General features: G+C 43.4%; 1 protein-coding gene across 4 annotated transcripts in view; it reads left to right on the top strand.

Annotated features, from left to right (window-relative positions):
- EPS8 (EGFR pathway substrate 8, signaling adaptor) overlaps nt 1–21,593 on the top strand; it is a 180,016-nt gene that overhangs the window by 141,358 nt on the left and 17,065 nt on the right. For 2 of the 4 annotated variants that reach the window (XM_067469299.1, XM_060776642.2), the window contains 6 exons: nt 3,062–3,188; nt 4,663–4,751; nt 6,333–6,407; nt 7,057–7,205; nt 13,852–14,035; nt 17,577–17,611. In XM_067469299.1, coding sequence (XP_067325400.1) covers nt 3,062–3,188; nt 4,663–4,751; nt 6,333–6,407; nt 7,057–7,205; nt 13,852–14,035; nt 17,577–17,611 — 659 coding nt within the window. Of the gene's footprint in view, nt 1–3,061; nt 3,189–4,662; nt 4,752–6,332; nt 6,408–7,056; nt 7,206–13,851; nt 14,036–17,576; nt 17,711–21,593 lie in introns of all 4 variants that reach the window. The other 2 variants (XM_060776641.2, XM_060776640.2) reach the window with 1 other exon arrangement.

Below are 21,593 nucleotides of genomic sequence, written 5' to 3'. Positions count from 1 at the left end.
GAGGATGTAACACGAGCATCTGCTTGTCCGATTTTGATGGATTCATTTCAATTGGTTCAAACCGAGGATGTGGACAAGGTGCTTGGAGGAATGAGAGCTACCACATGCATCCTAGACCCCTGCCCATCCTGGCTTCTAAAGGAGGCCAGAGGGGGATTGGCCGAGTGGGTTAAGGTGGTGGTTAATGCCTCCCTTCGGGAAGGCATTTTTCCAGCCAGCTTAAAGCAAGCTGTGATAAAACCGCTGTTGAAGAAACCATCACTGGACCCCACTCAATTGGTAAACTATCGGCCTGTTTCCAATCTTCCCTTTTTGGGCAAAGTCTTGGAACGTGTGGTGGCCTCACAACTCCAGGCATTCTTGGTAGACACGGATTATCTAGACCCGGCACAGTCTGGCTTTAGGCCGGGACACGGTACCGAGACAGCCTTGGTCGCCTTAGTGGATGATCTCCGTCGGGAGCTCGACAGGGGGAGTGTGTCCCTGTTGGTGCTACTCGACCTCTCAGCGGCCTTCGATACCGTCGACCACGGTATCCTTCTGGGACGCCTCGCGGGAATGGGTCTCGGAGGTACTGCTCTGCAGTGGCTCCGGTCATTCCTCGAGGGTCGGTCTCAGAAGGTGTCACTGGGGGACTCCTGTTCTACCCCACAACCTTTGTTTTGTGGGGTTCCTCAGGGTTCAATACTGTCCCCCATGTTGTTCAACATCTACAAGAAGCCGCTGGGCGAGATCATCCAGAGTTTCGGGGTGCGGTGTCATCTGTACGCAGATGATGTCCAGCTCTGTCACTCCTTCCCACCCGCTACTAAGGAGGCTGTCGAGGTCCTGAACCGGTGCTTGGCCGCTGTGACGGTCTGGATGGGGGCGAACAAATTGAAATTGAATCCAGACAAGACAGAGGTACTCCTGGTCAGTCGCAGGGCCGAACAGGGTATAGGGTTACAGCCTGTGTTAGACGGGGTCGCACTCCCCCTGAAGACACAGGTTCGCAGTTTGGGTGTGATCCTGGACTCATCGCTGAGCCTGGATCCCCAGGTTTCGGCGGTGACCAGGGGAGCATTCGCACAGTTAAGACTCGTGCGCCAACTGCGACCGTACCTTGGGAAGTCTGACTTGGCCACGGTAGTCCATGCTCTGGTTACATCCCGCCTTGATTACTGCAACGCTCTCTACGTGGGGTTGCCTTTGAAGACGGCCCAGAAGCTCCAATTAGTCCAACGTTCGGCAGCCATGGTATTAACAGGAGCAGGGCACAGGGAGCATACTACTCCTTTGCTGTACCAGCTCCACTGGCTACCGATTAGCTACCGAGCCCAATTCAAAGTGCTGGCTTTGACCTTTAAAGCCCTAAACGGTTCTGGCCCTACATACCTATCCGAACGTTATCTCGGCCTATCAGCCCACCAGGACCCTAAGATCTTCGGGAGAAGCCCTTCTCTCCATCCCGCCTGCTTCACAAGTGCGGCTTGCGGGAACGAGAGATAGGGCCTTTTCTGTGGTGGCCCCCCGGCTTTGGAATGCCCTCCCTACTGAAATAAGATCAGCCACCTCGCTAATGGCATTTCGGAAAAAACTGAAAACTTGGATGTTTGAGCAAGTTTTCAGCTAATTCCGATGTGATGATGTTTCGATCATGGACTAGCAATCAAGGATAACCAATTGGATTACGATTTTAACTATGAGATGTTCCGGTCTGTATTGGTGGCCCAATACTATGTATGTATATGTATGTATTTTATATTTTATTCTATATTTTTAAAGTGAATATTGTATTTTAAATATGTTGTAAACCGCAATGAGTCGCCGTACAGGCTGAGATATTAGCGGTATACAAGTGTACCAAATAAATAAAGCCCTAGACAACATTGCATTTATCCATGCTTAATAAAATATATATATAAAATATATGGCAGAGGCAGGAATGGTGCAGCCCATGTGCAACCATGTGCTATGCTTTTTTATAGCAACTCCTGACCCCCTCTCTCATTTTTTTTTTGCTTCCTCTATCTCACCAATCCTGAACAATGTAGAAAATCTGCCTTTTTTCTGTCCAAAACAAGAAACCAGAAGTGAATGTCATTTCCGGTTAAGTTGGATGCAATACTGCTGCTTTTGGCATCATCCGGCCTGATGCGAGGGGAAGGCTCAGATTAGTTAACTCTCCATGGATGTATGTCATAATGTTTTGATTGGCTATCAAGAGCGTGCTGGCTTCTTTCCAGTGCATGCTGGAAGACATCCATTTCTTTCTTCCACATTTCACCTGTTTTGCAAGAGTATATGCTGCTAAAACAATTGCTGCATAGTCTGTAGATGGATAAGAAATTTGTTACACCATGACCTAGCATCTGTAAGGCATTTCTGTCTCCCTCTCTCTCTTTCCCTGAAAGGAAAAGGTAACTAAGCCTCACCTAAAGCAAATGGTTTTCAAACTTCTCTAACTTCAGGGTACACCTTCTACATTTGATTGTGAAAACCTGGCTCCTCTATGTTCCCCTTGTTTTGGACTCCCATCACGTTTACTGAGGCTTACAATGACTCTGTGAATTAGAGGCCCTCAACTTGCAGAACAAAGTGAGATCTGTATGCAGATCCCAGGGAATGCAAGTTTTGGGTCTGATTGAAAACTTTCTTTGGCTTCACTGTGGGGTTTTCATGTACATGTCCAGTTTTAGTAGTCTTCATTGATGATCCACAACTTGGAAAGCTGAGTAAGGAAAATGTACCTTTCCTTATTGGCCCAGGCCCAGACAGAATGATGTTATAACAAGGATTGTACATGAATGGGAGATAACAAGCAGAAGGAACTCCGGGATTTTTATCATCTAAATCTTGCATAGTGAGTGGATTTAATGGAGAAACAGAGAAAAATATAGGTTCAAAGTATTTGGAAATGCCAGTCCTATTAATGTTAGCATGTCTCATTTCCTGGAGAAGAGTGTTTCTCCCAGTCTCATCCATGGTTTCTGATTCTGCTAAGGTGACTCACCGTACCACTGTTGGAGTGGAACTTCTGACATTTATGAACTCCCTTCTTCCCTCTTCCTTTTTTCCCTAGCAAATCCTAAATCATATTTTGGATGACATTGAATATTTTGTTACCAAACTTCAAAAAGCAGCAGAAGCCTTTGCAGAGCTTTCGAAAAGGAAGAAAACCAAGAAAAATAAAAAGAAAGGACCAGGTGGTAAGGATCTCTTTGTTTGCATGAATAAGGTGTTTGGGATTAAGCTTCCCAAATTCGATCTCTTTTAAAAGCAAAGATAGCCATCATAAGCTGTGTATGCCAGATAAAACCTTGAAAATGTGTACAAATGACAGGAAGACACTTAAACATGGTTAATACCTCCCCAATTGCTTTATTTTGCTCTGAAACTGGCAGAAAATTGTGACATCATTTTTGATGGATGTGTAAAGATAAACAGCTCATATTTACTTTTGTCTAATACACACCTCAATTTCCAAAATCCTGAAAACAAAAACAGTGTTGTGTTAGACGATCCCTCGTTGTCCAAATAGGATAGTCTTCCAAGATCAGTGCATACAAAGATCAGTGGGTCCGTAGGTGGCTGTGCAGCCCTATTCTTGACCTGCATCTTCTCCCGCAGTGAGGGCATTGGTTTCCAGGTGGAAGCCGGCCTCGGTCGGGGTTGGCTTGACGCACCTTCCTCTTGGCCCGTTTCTCTCTTTTGCCCTCCATTCGTGCCTCTTCAAATTCTACATCACTGCTGGTCACAGCTGACCTCCAGCTGGAGCGATCAAGGGCCAGAGCTTCCCATTTCTCAGTGTCTATGCCAGAGTTTTTAAGGTTGGCTTTGAGCCCATCTTTAAATCTCTTTTCCTGCCCATTTTCCGTTTTCCATTCTTGAATTCAGAGTAGAGCAACTGCTTTGGGAGACGGAGGTCGTGCATCCCACTGATGGAATCATTCCAAGAGTTGCATGTGACATCTGTAGACAATCAACATCTGCAGTATTTTCTGGCAAATGTAATGTGCAGCAGCAAAAAGTACACTTTTTGTCATTTGGCCAAAAAAGTTATGCATTTCAGTTGCTGCCTTTTTAGGATTCCTTCTTTTTAAAAAAGCTTCCAGAAAATGGAAAGGAAAACCTTGGGATTCATCCAAGTTGTAGAATGAATCCACTTGGTTCAATGCTATGGAGTCCTGGGGGCCATAGTTTTGAGTCGCCTTTGTCAAAAAATCCTGATGCCTCACCAAACTACAAATCCCAAGATTGCACAGCATTGAGCCATAGCAATTAAATGAGAGATGACATCCCTCAAGCTGGAGTTCCAGGTACAGCTCCTGAAGCAGCTTCCCCTTTGGTTTTGACTCAACACTAAGATTACTGTATGACACAAATCTAATGTGCATCCTAAGTTTGGAGAGGTCATTTAGCCAAAAAAAGTGACCATTAGATTTGAGTAAATACAGTAGTATAACCTGCAAGGGGGACTTGTGGTGTGAATTAGCTCCCAACCTTATTCCATCACATGCATGTTTTACATGCATCCAGAGGCATTCATAAGTGATATCTAAAGTCGTAGGGCCCCTTCTACCACTTAATTCTCCTCTTTCATGTATAGATCCAACTGTCCTCCCTTTTGTGCCATTGAAATTAAAAAGAGATTCTGCTTCGTGGTTTTGTCTTATTCTCTAGAGGGTGTCCTCACTCTCCGTGCAAAGCCTCCAACTCCAGATGAATTTGTGGACTGTTTGCAGAAATTTAAACATGGGTTCAACCTTCTGGTAAGTAATATGAACAAAATGGAAAAATGTAGTCCCATTTTATGTTTAAACTGTGTTGTATTGGTTTTAAGTTGTAAGCTGCCTTTAGTCTGGGTGTGGGGGAAGATGTGTCTGTCTATATATGTGTATGTCCAATTGGCATTGAATGTTTGCCATGTATATGTGCATTGTAATCTACCCTGAGTCCCCTGTGGGGTGAGAAGGGTGGAATATAAATACGGTAAATAAATAAATAAATAAATAAATAAATAAATAAATAAATAAAAGTAAAGTGAATTATAACATTAATCCAAAGCCTTGTTTCCTTATAAATAGCCTGATTTTTGTCTCCTATGGCTCCAAACTGGCATTTGATATTCTTTGGCAAAGTATTTTATTTATTTATTTATTTATATTTATTTATTTACCACATTTGTATACTGCCTTTCTCAGCCAGAGGCAACACAAGGCGGTTCACAGTCGGCAACTATTCGATGCCATAACAAATATCAAAATACAGTTAAAACAATTATAAAAACAAGTCAATATTCAAAATGTAGTATAAAAAGGAAATATATCTGTATAAACAAGATCCTCGGCTTCTCCTTACTAAAATCGTTGTCCAGTTGCATCGTCAGTCATTCCATATATTTGTTTACATCTAATTATGCTCCAGTAGAAAAAGCTTGCTCAAAGAGCCAGGTCGTAACCATTTTGTGGAATGTTAGAAGGGAGGGAGCCGATCTTATATCCCTGGAGAGGGTGTTCCGTAGCCAATGGGCTACCACTGAGAAAGCCCTGTCTCTCGTCCCCGCCAAACGCATCTGCAAGGAAGGCGGGATTGAGAGCAGGGCCTCCCCAGACAATCTTAAAGTCCTAGATGGTTCATAAGGAGATATTCATTCCGATAGGTAAGCCAGACAGGAACCATTTAGCGCTTTATAGGCTAAAGCCAGCTCTTTGAATTGTAATTGAAATGAGGAACTTGTTGCTTACCCCTTTCATCTCTTGTGCTCTCTCTTTTCTCCATCAATTCCTTTCTTTACTTTTGGATCTTAGTTTGCCGTTACATCTCAGTTACGCAAACTGTGGTCTGTTAGCATCCTAACCATGCTTTGAAAATATGAAATGAAGTAGGGTTTCAAAACATGGTGTTACTGCTCATCATACTCTTCTAGCAAGTTATGCTAGAGAACCATTTGGAGATGCAGGCCAAATTTACATGCAAGGGAAACGAGTATTTATTTATTTGCCATATTTATATACCGCCTTTCTCAGCCTGAAGGCGACTCAAGGCAGTTTACAGTTGGCACAATTCGATGCCCCCAACAACATAAAATACAATTAAAAACATTTAACATATAAAACCAATAAAACTCAGGGTACCTTGTCAGTCATCCAAATGATGGTTTTGGAATTGTTCAGACTTAGACATTGTGTACTATTCTGGCCTTTCTGCTACCAGCAGTATATTTCCTGCTAATGAGGTATTGAATTTTCAGTGCAGCCCTTTCAATACAATCTAGATTAGTGCTTCAATCTCTTCTACTAATTGCCAGAAAAAGCATTATTTCCCTTTCTCTCTTTTCCCCCCTCTTCTAGGCGAAATTGAAAGCACACATCCAGAATCCTAGCGCACCTGAATTGATTCATTTTCTGTTTACTCCTTTAAATATGGTAAGAAATGTTCTTGATTTCAAATAAAACATAATTGGAGTCACTCGGTTCATTTATCTCAGTATTCCTCATCTAACTAAGTACTGTGTACATAGTGGTGATAAATACAGGATGCGTATCTTTAAAAATACAGGATGCAAAAAAAAAAGTTTTATTGCAGACATCTTGCTCATCCAGCTTTAAAGGCTTGGATTGGCCAAGTGTAGGTTGACAAATAGGGAGGATCATTGTAAATATGTGTAGTCAAATGGCACTGGCAGAGTATAGAGGCATGCAGGAAGCATAACTCCACTTACGTAATATTGGATTATAACTATATAGATTATTTTTATCATGTGAGAAGCGACCCAAGAAACCACAAGTCGCTTCTGGTGTAAGATAATTGGCCGTCTGCAGAGACATTGTCCAGGGGATGCCCAGATGTGTTACCATCCTGTGGGAGGCTTCTTTTATGTCCCGCATGAGAAGCTGGAGCTGACAGATAGGAGCTCACCCCATCTCACAGATTCAAACCGCCGACCTTCAGGTCAGCAGTTCAGCTGGCACAAGGGTTTAAACTATTGCGCCACCATGGCTCCTATCTAAATAGATAGGTAGATATAGATATAGATGTTTGTGTGTGTTATTTGTATCTTTTTATTTGTCCTAGGTGGTACAAGCGACAGGCGGCCCAGAACTTGCAAATACAGTCCTTAGTCCCCTCTTAACAAAGGATACCATAGATTTTTTACGCTATACCGTTACAAGTGAAGAAGGGCAGCTATGGATGTCACTAGGTGACACGTGGACCAAAGCCAGGTACATGGATCTCTTTATTATGCATCTACACTTGATTTTGTATTAAGCTTCACTGAAAGGATGCCCTGGTTTTTCTTCTTGTTATTATTATTACTTAGTGTGTGCCTGTGCAAGTGAAGAATGGTTTGGCTTGTTCTGGGTTACTAATCAATACGTTGTTACCCATGTTTGTTCACAATTTCCAATGAGAAACAACCCCTTGATAAATAAAGGCTCAGTCAAGAGCCTCTATGTGTCAATATATATTTACTGTGTCAGAAGCAAATTGGGAATATGTATTGTCGAAGGCTTTCATGGCTAGAATCGGAGGGTTGTTGTAGGTTTTTTCGGGCTATATGGCCATGGTCTAGAGGCATTCTCTCCTGACGTTTCGCCTGCATCTATGGCAAGCATCCTCAGAGGTAGTGAGGTCTGTTGGAACTAGGAAAAAGGGGTTTATATATCTGTGGAATGACTAGGGTGAGACAAAGGACTCTTGTCTACTGGAGCTAGGTGTGAATGTTTCAACTGACCACCTTGATTAGCATATAATGGCCTGACAGTGCCTAGAGCAAACTTTTGTTGAGAGGTGATTAGATGTCCTTGTTTGTTTCCTCTCTGTTGTTGTGCTGTTGTAATTTTAGAGTTTTTTTAATACTGGTAGTCAGATTTTGTTCATTTTCATGGTTTCCTCCTTTCTGTTGAAATTGTCTACATGCTTGTGTATTTCAATGGCTTCTCTGTGTAGTCTGACATGGTGGTTGTGAGAGTAGTCCAGTATTTCTGTGTTCTTTGGCTTATGGACAGGAGGAGGAATTACACCTTATATACATCCTGTCTTGTTTTGTTGAACATCTACTATTGTCAATCTGCTGTATACTATCTTAGCACTAACAATTTTAGTCTAATTTTAAAGGATTTACTATGTTAAAAATGTGACTGTATTATGTCTTGTGTATTTAAGCTGTTTTTGATTTGTTATTTGTACCTTCAGCATTGAAGGTTTGCCAATATGTTTTACTTTGCTGTAAGCTGCCCTGAGTCCTCTTTGGTAGATAGGGCAGTTATCTTCCCAAGAGTAAAGCTCTTTCTTTAAAAAAGAAAGAGCCCTACAATGTTACAGGTAGACATAATTTTAGTGGTGGGCTTGGTTTCTTGCATAATTTGGTTTCTTTCTTTCCTTTGGGGGCTGTCATTCATGAGAGTAGTTGAATTGTTGAATCTGAAGGCATACGTTTTGAAGGAATGAACAGGAATTTGAATCAAGTAATAAATTTGAAATGCCTGAGTCCCATTTCTCTGGTTTCATACTGAATTGTTCTCTAAGGTATTCTCAAAAGATGACCATTAATTACAATATGCATTCCTTTTCCCAAGCACAGTGGTATAGGTAAACCACTATTCAATTAATTCGTATTATTCCCAAGACTGCTTTTATGGTATTTGTCACCTTGATTCATTTTGGATGAGGCCCATAAAAAAGAGGTGGCAAGCACATTTCCCCTCCCCTCCTCAGACACACATGAGACTATAAAGTCTTTTTTCAAGGAGTCACATATTTTTTTGAAAAGGCAGTAATTCAAACCACAGACCAATGCTTTTTATGTGCAGTAAACAGACACCTCAGATCCTAGGAAGAAATACAGCGGCATCGGAGTAGCAGGTTGGTCTCAGTAGAATATTTTTTGCTGATTCCAGGAATATCAGTTTGGTTAGAAATTGTTGACATCCTATCCCATGAGAGAGATGTGCATAAGAAATCAGAAACCTGGAGGCATAATTTCTTGACAGTTTTGTTATATTCTAAAAAATATATTTAAGAGTGTTCTACACTCAGCCTACCATTTCAGTCTGTCCTGTATATATTGTCAACACGTGCCTAGAAACTTCATAAAGAATCCCTGGCTGTGTTTGCGGTTCTAGCTGTGCCCCAATTTTGATTTGCCTTCCAGCAAAATGGTGCAAGCCATGCAAGTGGCACTGCCATTGTCAGCAGAACCACAAAGCCAAAAAGCCTGTGTTTTTGGCCGTCACTATTGAAAGGAGAAGAGGGTGCTAAAGAATGGCAAAATGTATGATTGGGGAGGGGAGAATACTTTGGTGCCGTCACATGCCATACAAAGAGTCTGTGTCACCTTCATTTTGGCAGCAACTGTGTCTCTTTTGGGAACCTTGACCAAGATGCTGAATTTCAATAACAGTTCAGGCTAGAGCTTTCATTCTGATGTGGCCCATGTGGTTGGGAAGGGTCCAATGATGGCCACACCAAATCTCAAGAATTGGCCCATTCGTGCTTTATTTCTTCTGCATTGTATTTGTGTTCTTTTTTGTTATTGTTCTTTTTTTGACACATTTCAGAGCCACTAGACAAGTAAACTTTGCAAGACCCAGCATCACTGGACAAATCCCACACAAGCTGTATGGGTAGATGTTAAGTTGGGTTTGGGCTTTGTGGGCCTGTGCCCCAGTGAGATCTTCCTTATGTGGGTCAGTGCTGCTAACTAAGAAAAATGAAGGTGGACTTGCTTCTTACCACGTGTTTCCTCCCTTCTTCCAACTTCCAGGAAAATCTTACATTTTATATTATAATTACCGCCCTCCACATTTGTGGGTTTAACTTTTACAGATCAGAATATTCACAAATATGATTAATATATTCTCTTTAGGGATCTGTAGATCCCCAGAACAATTCCTTGGTTAGCTATCTTTGAGTTATCTTGGAGGACTTTGAGATTCTTAGAGAGGTGTTCTCTTAAGGTTAAAAAAGCATTTAAAAAAAAGAAAACTCATATTTCCCCACTATTTATGAGTATTCTGTACTCCTTACCCCCACAAAGGTAGAGCATTTTTCTTTTACTTTGTTTTGTCTCTGAATTATGGGGATCCTCTCCTAGGGTTTTCTTGATGAGATTTATTTCAGAGGAGATCTGCCTTCTTCTAAGGCTAAGAGAATATGATTTGTTCAATGTTTCCAAGGCTGAGTTGGGATTCACTCTGTTTTTTCTGGAGTCCTGTCGAAATACAAGAGCCACTACACCCCCCTGAGCATTTTTCTCAGCCTTGGGCCTGAAAAGACCTTCAGAAGTGAAAATAGCTGCAGCAAATAACAACAACTTTATTCTTATATCCTGCCACTATCTTGTTGAAGGGACTCGAGGTGGCTTATATGGGGACCAAGCCCAACAAAAACAAGTAAAATATAGAACAATTAAATTGCATTGCAGTAATCAAAACAAGAAAACCATGCAACAGGCATAATAAAAATAAGGACATCAATAACCATCAACCGGTAGCTGAGAACAGTGGCCATGTTGAGATCTAGGAGGGTGGGGCAAGAGTTAGTGCAATACAGCTGTAAGGCTGGGGCTTGTAATAAAGTGGTACATAGCCAGACAATAAGTTAGAGCTAGGGAAACTAGTCAATAGATGAACCGATTAATCAAAGGCACATTGAAACATCCAAGTTTTCAGGTTTTTACAGAAGGTGGACAGGTGGCCGCTAATCTAATCTTCCTGGGGAGAGAGTTCCACAGCCGGGGGGCCACCTCTGAGAAGGCCCTCTCCCTAGTCCTATCAAATGTGTTTGTGACAGAGACGGGAATGAGAGAAGAGCCTCCCTAGCAGATCGACAGGGTGGGCGCTAATCTAATCTAATCTTCCTGGGGAGTGAGTTCCAGAGCCGGGAGGCCACCTCTGAGAAGTCCCTCTCCCTTGTTCCCATCAAATGTGCTTGTGACAGAGGCGGGAATGAGAGAAGAGCCTTTCTAGCAGATCTTCAAGCCCGCTCAGGTTCATAGAGGAAGGTATGATCGCGAAGATAGTTCTGGTCCCGAAACTTTTGGGGCTTTGTAGGTAATAACTTGCACTTTGAATTGGGACCGGAAACTTATTGGCAACCAGTGGAGCTGTTTTAGTAGGAGGGTTGTCCACTCCTTATAATTAGCTCCAGTTAGCAACCTGGCTGCCAACCTTTGTACCAATTGCAATTTCCAGGCCGTCTTATTTATTATTTATTTATTATTTATTATTTGCATTTGTTGACCGCCACTCTCAGCCCGAAGGTGACTCGTGGCGGTGTACAGAACAAAGAACACAGAGACAACAATTACAGTAAATCAGAGTCAAACATACATCTTACTAACAACAACAATTAAACTAAAAATCCGCTTCGTCTTGTTTGGGTCAAAATCCGTCTCGTCGTCTTAGTCCATTCCGGTGGTCATTCCAAAACACAGCACTTAATTAAAGGCCTTTTCAAAGAGCCAGGTTTTCAGGCCCTTACGGAAGGCCAAGAGGGAGGGCGCCTTTCTAATTTCCGCAGGGAGGGAGTTCCACAGCCGGGGGGCCACCACCGAGAAGGCCCGCTCTCTAGTCCCCGCCAAGCGTGCCTGTGAGGCAGGCGGGACTGAGAGAAGGGCCTCCCCGGATGATCTCAAGGTCCTCGTGGGCTGATAGGCCGAGATGCGGTACTCAAGGTATTTTGGGCCGGAACCGTTTAGGGCTTTGTAGGTTAGCACCAGCACCTTGAATTGGGCCCGGTAGCTAATCGGCAGCCAGTGGAGCTGGGACAGCAAGGGCGTTGTGCGCTCCCTGCGTCCCGCTCCGGTTAACAACATGGCTGCCGCGCGCTGGACTAGCTGGAGCTTCCGGGCCGTCTTCAAGGGCAGCCCCACGTAGAGAGCGTTGCAGTAGTCGAGGCGGGATGTGACCAAAGCGTGTACCACCGTGGCCAAGTCAGACTTCCCAAGATACGGGCGCAGCTGGCGCACGAGCCGGAGCTGTGCAAATGCTCCCCTGGTCACCGCCGAAACCTGGGGATCCAGGCTCAGCGATGAGTCCAGGGTCACACCCAAGCTGCGAACCTGCGCCTTCAAGGGGAGTGCGACCCCGTCCAGCACAGGCTGTAACCCTATACCCTGTTCGGCCTTACGACTGACCAGGAGTACCTCTGTCTTGTCTGGATTTAATTTCAGTTTGTTCGCCCTCATCCAGACCGTCACAGCGGCCAGGCACCGGTTCAGGACTTCGACAGCCTCCTTAGTAGCAGGTGGGAAGGAGTGACAGAGTTGGACGTCATCTGCGTACAGGTGACACCGCACCCCGAAACTCCGGATGATCTCACCCAGCGGCTTCATGTAGATGTTAAACAGCATGGGGGACAGTATGGAGCCCTGAGGAACACCACAGGTCAAAGGCTGTGGTGTTGAACAGGAGTCCCCCAATAACACCTTCTGGGTACGACCCTCCAGAAATGACTGGAGCCACCGCAGAGCGGTGCCCCCAAGACCCATCTCTGCAAGGCGTCCCAGAAGAATACCGTGGTCGACGGTATCGAAGGCCGCTGAGAGGTCCAGGAGCACCAACAGGGACACACTCCCCCTGTCTAGCTCCCGGCGGAGATCATCCACTAAGGCGACCAAGACCGTCTCGGTACCATGTCCCGGTCTGAAGCCAGACTGTGCCGGATCCAGATAATCCGTGTCTCTCAAGAATACCTGGAGTTGTGAGGCCACCACGCTTTCCATGACTTTGCCCAAGAAGGGAAGATTGGAAACAGGCCGAAAGTTGTCAAATTTAGTGGGGTCTAGTGATGGTTTCTTCAACAGCGGCTTTATAATAGCCTGTTTTAGGCTCGCTGGAATCGTGCCTTCCCGAAGGGAGGCATTAACCACCACCGTTACCCACTCAGCCAATCCCCCTCTGGCCTCTTTCAGAAGCCAGGATGGGCAGGGGTCTAGGATGGACGTGGTGGGCCTCATTCCTCCAAGTATCTTGTCCACATCCTCGGGTTTCACAAGCTGAAAAGAATCCATCAAAATAGGACAAGCAGGTGCTTGTGTCACATCCACAGAGACTGCATTTAATGTGGCGTCCAGCCCAGAACGGATCAAAGCGACTTTGTCTGCGAAGAACCGAGCAAATGCTTCACAGCGCGTGTCCGAGTTGTCAGGGCTCCCACCTGAAGTAGGGGGAGTTAAAAGACCTCTGACAATCCGAAACAGCTCCGCCGGACGGTTTTTTGCAGACGCAATAGTAGCCGCAAAGAAAATTTTCTTTGCGGCTTTTATTGCCGCGGCATATGCCCTTAAGAAGGACACAAACCGTGCTCGATTTGACTCGCTTGGATCCGAGCGCCACACGCTCTCTAGTTCCCTCTTCCTTCGCTTCATCGCTGCCAGCTCCTCAGTGAACCAAGGAGCTGGTTTAGCTTGGTTACTTGAGAGGGGACGTTCCGGAGCGATCCTGTCAATTGCCCTGGTCATCTCCCCATTCCAGAGAGCGACCAAGGCCTCGACATGGTCACCTACCGAGGTGGCGGGAAAATCCCCAAGAGCCGTCAGGAATCCGTTCGGATCCATAAGCCTCCTGGGGCGGACCATCCTAATGGGTCCTCCACCTTTGCGGAGGTTAGGAGGCGCATGGGGCTGCTTCAAAGGCAGCCCCATGTAGAGCATGTTACTGTAATCCAATCTGGAGATAACACTCTTAACACTCTGTTTCCAGGAATTATGGACCACACAAATGCCTTACAAACTACTTGGGAAAGTGTTGTGGAGAAGTGGTCTTTCCCCCCTGGCTCAGAAACCCTTTAGGGGGCAAGGAGAATGGTGGATCAGCTGTTATGCTTCGTCTTGTAAAATGTGTCTCTGATTTCTCTTGTCCGCAGAGCAGAGTGGCCCAAAGAACAGTTCATCCCACCCTACGTGCCCCGGTTCAGAAATGGCTGGGAGCCTCCTTTGCTGAGTTTCCTGGGAGCCCCGAAGGAACAGGAGCTCAACCAGTTAGCAGAGTCTGTGGCCAACGTGGCCGAGCAGCAGCGGAAGCAAGAGATGAAACGGTTATCAACTGAGGTAGGAGACAGGCAGAAGTGTTATTTTAAACAGCTTGGCAACATTACATTTTGGAATTACAGTTCCCCAAATCACCCAGCCATGCAAGTTGGCGGGTGGGTTGGTGTTTTTGGATTTATACTCCAAAACAGTAATTTTTATGAGCTCGAATTTTAAATCCAGGTGGGAGGTTTTGCATTCACAAAACAGCTTGTAGAATGGCCTCAGTTCATAGGCCATAAAGCACTTGTATAATGGTTTATGACTGTAATAATACAGGAGAGAACAGTGGTTCTTCTTGCCCTCATTCACAGCCTTCTATGTGGCCTGGCAATCATGGGCTACTGCACTCATTTCAAATGCAACAGCCAAAATTGCATGACCAAAGGTTGAGGTGGAGCACAGGATCAAGTGGAAATTATTCTCCTCCTTGAGCAGAACAAAGAAGGTATTCTAAAGCAAGTTAGAAAATATAACTGGAAAGAATGGTGCATTCTCTTGCCTTTTTGGCTATTCTTTCACCCCTTGGGAAGGAAACTGAAATATGTATTGACACACATAAACAGTTTTTGCATTCAAGGCAAGCTACTGTAGGACTTTGGACATTAAACATAAAGAAGAATGTTTTGAAGTGGCATTGCAAAAGACCCTTCTTTAGCTGCTATGAAAGAGTGAGGGTTAATTGAAGGTTCATATTCTTTTGATAACAGTATCAAGCATAAGTGGCCACAAAGCTTTTGAACTGAAAAAACAAAACAAAGGAAAAGCAAACAGTTCTTGATTATGTTACACATTCCTGACAGTAAAAATCCACAGGCACAGAACTATACAGATATTTGAGTTTTATGTGAGGATTGCAGCAGTTCCTTTTGGTTAGGAGGAGAGTGCTGCTTTGTCATCTTATTTATTAGTAGACTCAGTTATCAAGTAGCTATCTTGACTGTGGAGTTTGACAATAGCATAGAAAAGTGGTGGAGAAAGTGTGCAGCCCTTGGGGCCCCAGAACACAGCCTTGTAGCCCTCCTGAACACCTACAGCCCACAGCCTTCCCTCCCCAATTTGTGGGCGTAGGTGGGGTAGTGAAAATACATCAAAATGTCTTTGTAGAAAGGGGTCCTTCAACCCAATGTGTAACCTGGATGGGATGAGAACATCGATGTTCTTCCAGGAATCACAAAAAACACAAGAGTGACAGGTGTTGACATTTTTGTTCTAGATACATGTGGTAGACTACCTTAAGTGAACATACATTATGATGTTTAGGTCAGTGGGTTGAATCTGGGAAGAGCAGGTTGAGCTCCCTCTGCCAGCTCCAGCTCCCCATGAAGGGACATGAGAGAAGCCTCCAACAAGGATGTTAAACATCAAACATCCGGGCATCCCCTGGGCAATGTCTTTGCAGACAGCCAATTCTCTCACACCAGAAGCAACTTGCAGCTTCTCAAGTTGCTCTTGACATGAAAAAAATGTATTCATATATAAGTCTAGAAATATTAGTTAGGAAAATCAGTCCAAAAAACCTGGATCAAGACATCCATGTACTGTACCATAAACGGTCAAAAAAGGAACCACCCCCTTCTCCGAGTAGAGTGGCAGAAGACAAGATCTTAGTCCATCCTCGGAGAAACTAAACTAAGGCCCCTCTCTGTGGTGCAACAAACTGTTTCTAGTCTTCGCAAAAACCTGGTCAGGAAATGGTGGTGGCACCAGTCAGGGGCTGCTGCCTCAATGTGTTCCTGTGCTTTCCCCTCTCCACAGCATGACCCTTGAGTTATCCATGGACCATATCAAAATCCATAACTTTGGCTCCAAAACCTGCTCTCAACTTACACATGAGGCTGACCTATTCATGAGTATATACGGAAAATTCAATCAAGAGTTCAAGAGACAGATTGCAACCTGTTGCTCTCTTTGAAAATGAACGAAAATGTCAACACAAAAAATCTGTTGTCTTGTTATTTTTTGAAAATGAGCCTCATGTGCAGAGGGATCTAACAGCATGAAAAGATCAAGGCAGCACAGCCTCACCCTGCCACAAGAGCACCGCTTTCCTACAGGGCATCCTTTTTTAATACAGAAAAATACACCCCAGCGTGTGTTAACAGCATACTTGCTGCTGCCATGGTTACAGTGCCTAACCCGGAGAAAGAGGCTTTGAACTGACATCTAGGGAAGTACATCAGAAATTCTGATTCCTGAAAATTATTCGGTGCTTAAGCTACAGTGACATCCACTGTGGGATTTTCCTCTGTCACATGAATAGGTTTCCAGCTTGGGCATAATTAACTGGAATTAAATACAAGATGAAGTTGCTTGTTTCCATTGCAATTATTACTGGGGATTTTTGTGCTTTTGCAGTGACTGGGATTGCATTTGGGTCTACAGTCACCTCCATAGGTGTATATGCCAGCTGGTTTTTCATGCACCTTGGGTGCCACAGCTAGTGTAATCTCAAGTAAATTTGTTGCATAGATCATAGAATCATAGGGTTGGAAGAGACCTCATGGGCCATCCAGTCCAACCCCCTGCTAAGAAGCAGGAAAATTGCATTCAAAGCACCCCCAACAGATGGCCATCCAGCCTCTGTTTAAAAGCTTCCAAAGAAGGAGCCTCGACCACACTCCAGGGCAGAGAGTTCCACTGCTGAACAGCTCTCACAGTCAGGAAGTTCTTCCTAATGTTCAGATGGAATCTCCTTTCTTGTAGTTTGAAGCCATTGTTCCGCGTCCTAGTCTCAAGAGCAGCAGAAAACAAGTTCACTCCTTATGACTTCCTCTCACATATTTATACATGGCTATCATGTCTCCTTTCAGCCTTCTCTTTTTCAGGCTAAACATGCCCAGCTCCTTAAGCCGCTCCTCATAGGACTTGTCGGAGCCCCCGGTGGCACAGTGGGTTAAAGCTCTGTGCTGGCAACATTGAAGACCGACAGGTCACAGGTTCGAATCCGGGGAGAGGCGGATGAGCTCCCTCTATCAGCTCCAGCTCCTCATGTGGGGACATGAGAGGAGCCTCAATAAAAACATCAAATCATCCGGGGGTCCCCTGGGCAACGTCCTTACAGACGGCCAATTCTCTCACAACAGGAGTGACTCCTGACACGACAAAAAAAAGGGGGGCTTGTCCTCCAGACTCTTAATCATTTTAGTTGCCCTCCTCATAGGAGATTCAATATCAAGGGAAATGTGTATCCCATTTCTGAGAAACACATGCATATCCACAGCAACATTCCCCACTTTAGAACAAATTATAGAGGTCATATTGTCAGAACCCAATATTTTACTAGCAGCCGATCACATTCCATCATATACCTAGGAGTACAGGAATGCCTTAAATGAAGCATTGCAAGCTGGGATTTATAGATGTGTCAGAATATCCACAGGCATCTTTTACAGTAGTAGATTTTTGTACTCTCTGTGTTGAAAAAGGTTTGTATGAGCCAATCTTTGGGGTAAAAGCAACCATACTGGTGCACAGGGACCTTATTGGTAACCTATAATGAAAAAGTTATTGATGATTTTATGTGGTTAACAGAAAATCCTTTTTGTTTTCTCTCTTTCAGCATTCCAGTATCTCAGATTATCCTCCGCCTGAAGGGTATGCATTCAGTAACACAGCTTACAAAAGAGGGCCCCTGCCGGACCAGGGGACGGCCGTAGCTGCTTTTAAGCAAAGTGTTAGCCGACATGTAGATAGGTAACATTTCAACAAAAGTTGTCTGTAAAGCTGTGGAGAACTGTCCCGACGGGCTGCTTCTAGGGTGGAGGTGCCTATTTTTTTTCTGTACCACTACTTTTCCTTATAGAAGTAGATAATCCTCTCTGTTTTAGAGCTAATGCTTAAATTATTTTTTTAAGTGACTCTGATAAGTTCTGCTTGTACACATTGCTATCAATTTGGGGTTCCCAGAAGAAATTGAAAATTGAATTGGTGGCTGGAACCTTGTATCACTTTTGAACAGTGAGCTCCCTTGATTATGGTGAAAATCAACAGTGTGTCATACATTTTCTCTGGGGACGTAGCTGTCAACTTGCACCAAAAGAGATAAAGAATAGAGATTCTTGCTGCATTTCCTGGAAATCTTGTTACAAGGAACTACTTTCACTCCATTGAAGCAAAGTGAGAACAGAGATTGAAAGTGTTTCTTTGTTCCAAGAATCTCCCAGTAATCATGGCTACTGGAGGTTCGTGAAACTGTAGTTCCCAAAGGTCCCTTTTTCAAAATTCCTAGTGAAAAAGTTAATACCCTATGAATTTACAAAATAATAATCTGCATCAGACTTCTTAAAGGAAACAGGACTCATGATTGCCTTCTTTCTCTTCTGGATTACTGCCATTGTGCAAATTTTGAAGATCATTAGGAAAAAAGGAGCCACGTGGCACAATGCGTTACACCCTTGTGCCGGGTGAACTGCTGACCTGAAGGTCAGTGGTTCGAATCCATGAGATGGAGTGAGCTCCCATCTGTCAGCCCCAGCTTCCCATTCAGGGATGATAAAACATCTGGGCGTCCCCTAGGCAACAACATTGCAGATGGCCAATTCTCTCACACCAGAAAGGACTTGCAGTTTCTTGAGTCGCTCCCAACATTCAAGCACAAACACACACAAATAGGAAAATGTATCCCTGGTTGTTTGTGCTGCTACTACTTTGCCATGATTGGTGATCTAGCTGTGGTGTAGCTCTCCTATCTGCACATCCATTTTGGTGATTCCCTTTTCCTGCACCATATAAATTCCCAACAGGTGCCTTTTCAGAATGTCCCACACTTTGTGGTCAAGTGACTTTAAAATTTCTTACTGATATCTAATCTTTATTATTGTTCATTCCACAAAGCAATGACGTAACCACGAGTCTTTCTCCTCCTTAAGTCCTTGGAGGAGAGCCATACCAGGTAGCACTGCAGATTTCAGGCAGTGCCAAAAAGTAACTGCACACAGGGTGCTTCCCAATGCATGTTCTATGATGTGATTTGACATGTTGTGAACTGTCCAGATTTGACCTCAGAGTCACCAAACCAAATTTTTGCCTTGAGCTCCCTCTTCCCATTCCTGCCACTGTACCTGTTTCTCAATCTTTCTTCCCCTTTGTCTCTCAGATTTTGTCTGCCAACATCTCCTCCCTGCCAGCTGATGGTATGCATTTCATTTTGTAACACAACACTTTAAAGACAGAGCTTCACATAAAATAGCACACATTCACAGGTTTCCAAGACTTGCACCATGAAATATTTGGTTTTTTTTTTAACTACAGCTCCCAGAACATCCAGCCATCATGACCACAAGTCATACTAGCTAGAGGAAGTATTCAGGAAGTTCTATTGCAAAAGAAGTAATTATTCTGAAGTGTGTGCAAACAAGCTCTTGTGTGGCACTCTTCTTTTGCCTAGCTCACACTTAGGCCCCATTTACACTGCCATATGATACAATTTCAGAATGCAGGTTATCTCCATTGAATTGGTTTATATGGCAGTGTAGGCTCATATAATCAAGTTCAATTTGAATTACATAAGTCTACACCAACCATTATAATCCAGTTCATTATATGACAGTGTGAATGGGGCCTTAAATACTAGGTTTTCCTAGATGTTAGAACTTGAGAAACTTTTTTGTTTTTTTTTCATAACACCATTATGGATGTTATAATTCAAAGAAGTAACTCTAGACCTAGGCAGTCTCCCAGGCATTGACCAGGTTTACTTAGTGCCAATAAAATTGTTTTAGTATAATTTGTACTTGTGTATCTATCTCGCTTTTTCCTCAATTTATTTATTTATTATTTATTTATTAGATTTATTTCTATCCCATCCTTCTCAACCTCTGAAGAGGGATTCAGGATGGCTACCAACAAGCATTATTCAGTACCAAACAATAAATAACATAGCATAAAACACAATTAGCATAAATTAAAACAATTATAAATATACATTAAAACAATTCGCTGTTTCAAATCATCATCCAAATCAATCCATTTCCGTCCGCTAAAAACATCACCTTACCAGCAAATCAGTCTATTCTGCAAATGCTTGATCTCACAACCAGGATTTGAGCTTCTTCCGGAAAGTCATGAGGGAGAGGGCAAATCTGGTCTCATTAGGGAGTGAGTTCCACAGCCAAGGGGCCACCACTGAGAAGGCCTGAGAGTGGTTTACAAAAATAAAAAAGCCTTATTTATAACCTGGGATGCAAGGCAGAAAAAGCCAGAAAATTACCATAAAACGCATATAGTTAAAACATATCAAATTGAGATTTTAAACAGTATTACATAACAAAATTAAAACCATTTATGGCACCATTAAAAGTTTGTTAGTAATCAGGTCCCATCACTTTAAAAGTCAGGTCATAACTGTCTGACCAAAGGACAAGAAGGTAGGATTTGTCTAAGGGCCCTTCCACATAGCCATATAACTCAGAATATCAAGACAGAATAACCCACAATATCTGCTTTGAACTGGGTTATCTGAGTCCATGCTACCATATATCCCAGTTCAAAGCAGATAATGTGGGATTTTATTCGGCTGTGTGGAAGAAGGGGCCTTAGTTATCCTAGGAGGGATTCCAAAGTCTGGATGCAGCCACAAAGAAGGCCCTCTCTCATATTTTTCTCAACCATGCCTGTGAAGATGGTTGGGATAGAGATCTCAGAGCTTAGGCAAACTCAGATAGTCTCCTTCAGATAGTCTAGACATGAGCTACTGATAAAAGTTCACATCACATATAAAATGAAATTTAAAAAAAACAGTAGGATTAAAACAATTTAAAAGTATCACAATTACAAAGGAAGAAAACTCAAAATATAGACAACAATGTACATCAATACAAATATTTTCCCCATGACTTACATCATATGTTTTCAGACCTTGTCCCGGGACCAACATGATCGTGCTGCACAGCCTCATTCATGAATAGCCCTCACTCAGTGAAGCCAACAAATACCCATTGTGAATCTTGCCAGGTTGTTATTAGATATTCCATTATGTCACATGATCCACTAGGTGAATATGAAAAGGAGGTGATTTAATGGAGTCTGTCTTCTGAAACTGGTTGTCTTCTGAGAGTGTGCAGTGCATAAACTGATGTTCACACTTCATGCTCTTCCTGTCTTGACAAATAGTGGCCTTTAGTTCCGTGTGCCTTCTATTCAGACACATAAATTTCAATCTCAGCATTGTGGACCTCATTTATCCAAATGGGTTGGGATCAATATGAGACAGTGCAGAATTAGCAAATTGACCAAAGGATTGGGGGAAGTGGGATTTCTACTTGTATTGGCTCACCTTCATATAGGGTTATTTTGGCCACTGCACTGGGGTCAGATGCCTAGAACTTTGGATAACTGAGGTTCAATCAATATGAACTTTTTGGTATCTTTCTGCTCCTCTCTTCAAGTAAGTTGTGACAGTTCTCCACAGCCAGTCAAAAGCTAGGTAGCTACTGGAGCACCCAAAAGGTGTGTTCAGACTCAGTAGTTGGCAATGGATTAACACCTCACAAATCCATTCCTTTCTGTACTGGGAATCCATTCCATTTCTATACAGTATTTCACTGCCAATACATTCTGATTTTTGTTTGTTTTGCTA

The sequence above is a fragment of the Anolis sagrei genome, chromosome 5, assembly GCF_037176765.1.
Source record: "Anolis sagrei isolate rAnoSag1 chromosome 5, rAnoSag1.mat, whole genome shotgun sequence".
Classification (NCBI taxonomy): domain Eukaryota; kingdom Metazoa; phylum Chordata; class Lepidosauria; order Squamata; family Dactyloidae; genus Anolis; species Anolis sagrei.
This window is presented reverse-complemented; position numbering and strand designations above follow the sequence as displayed.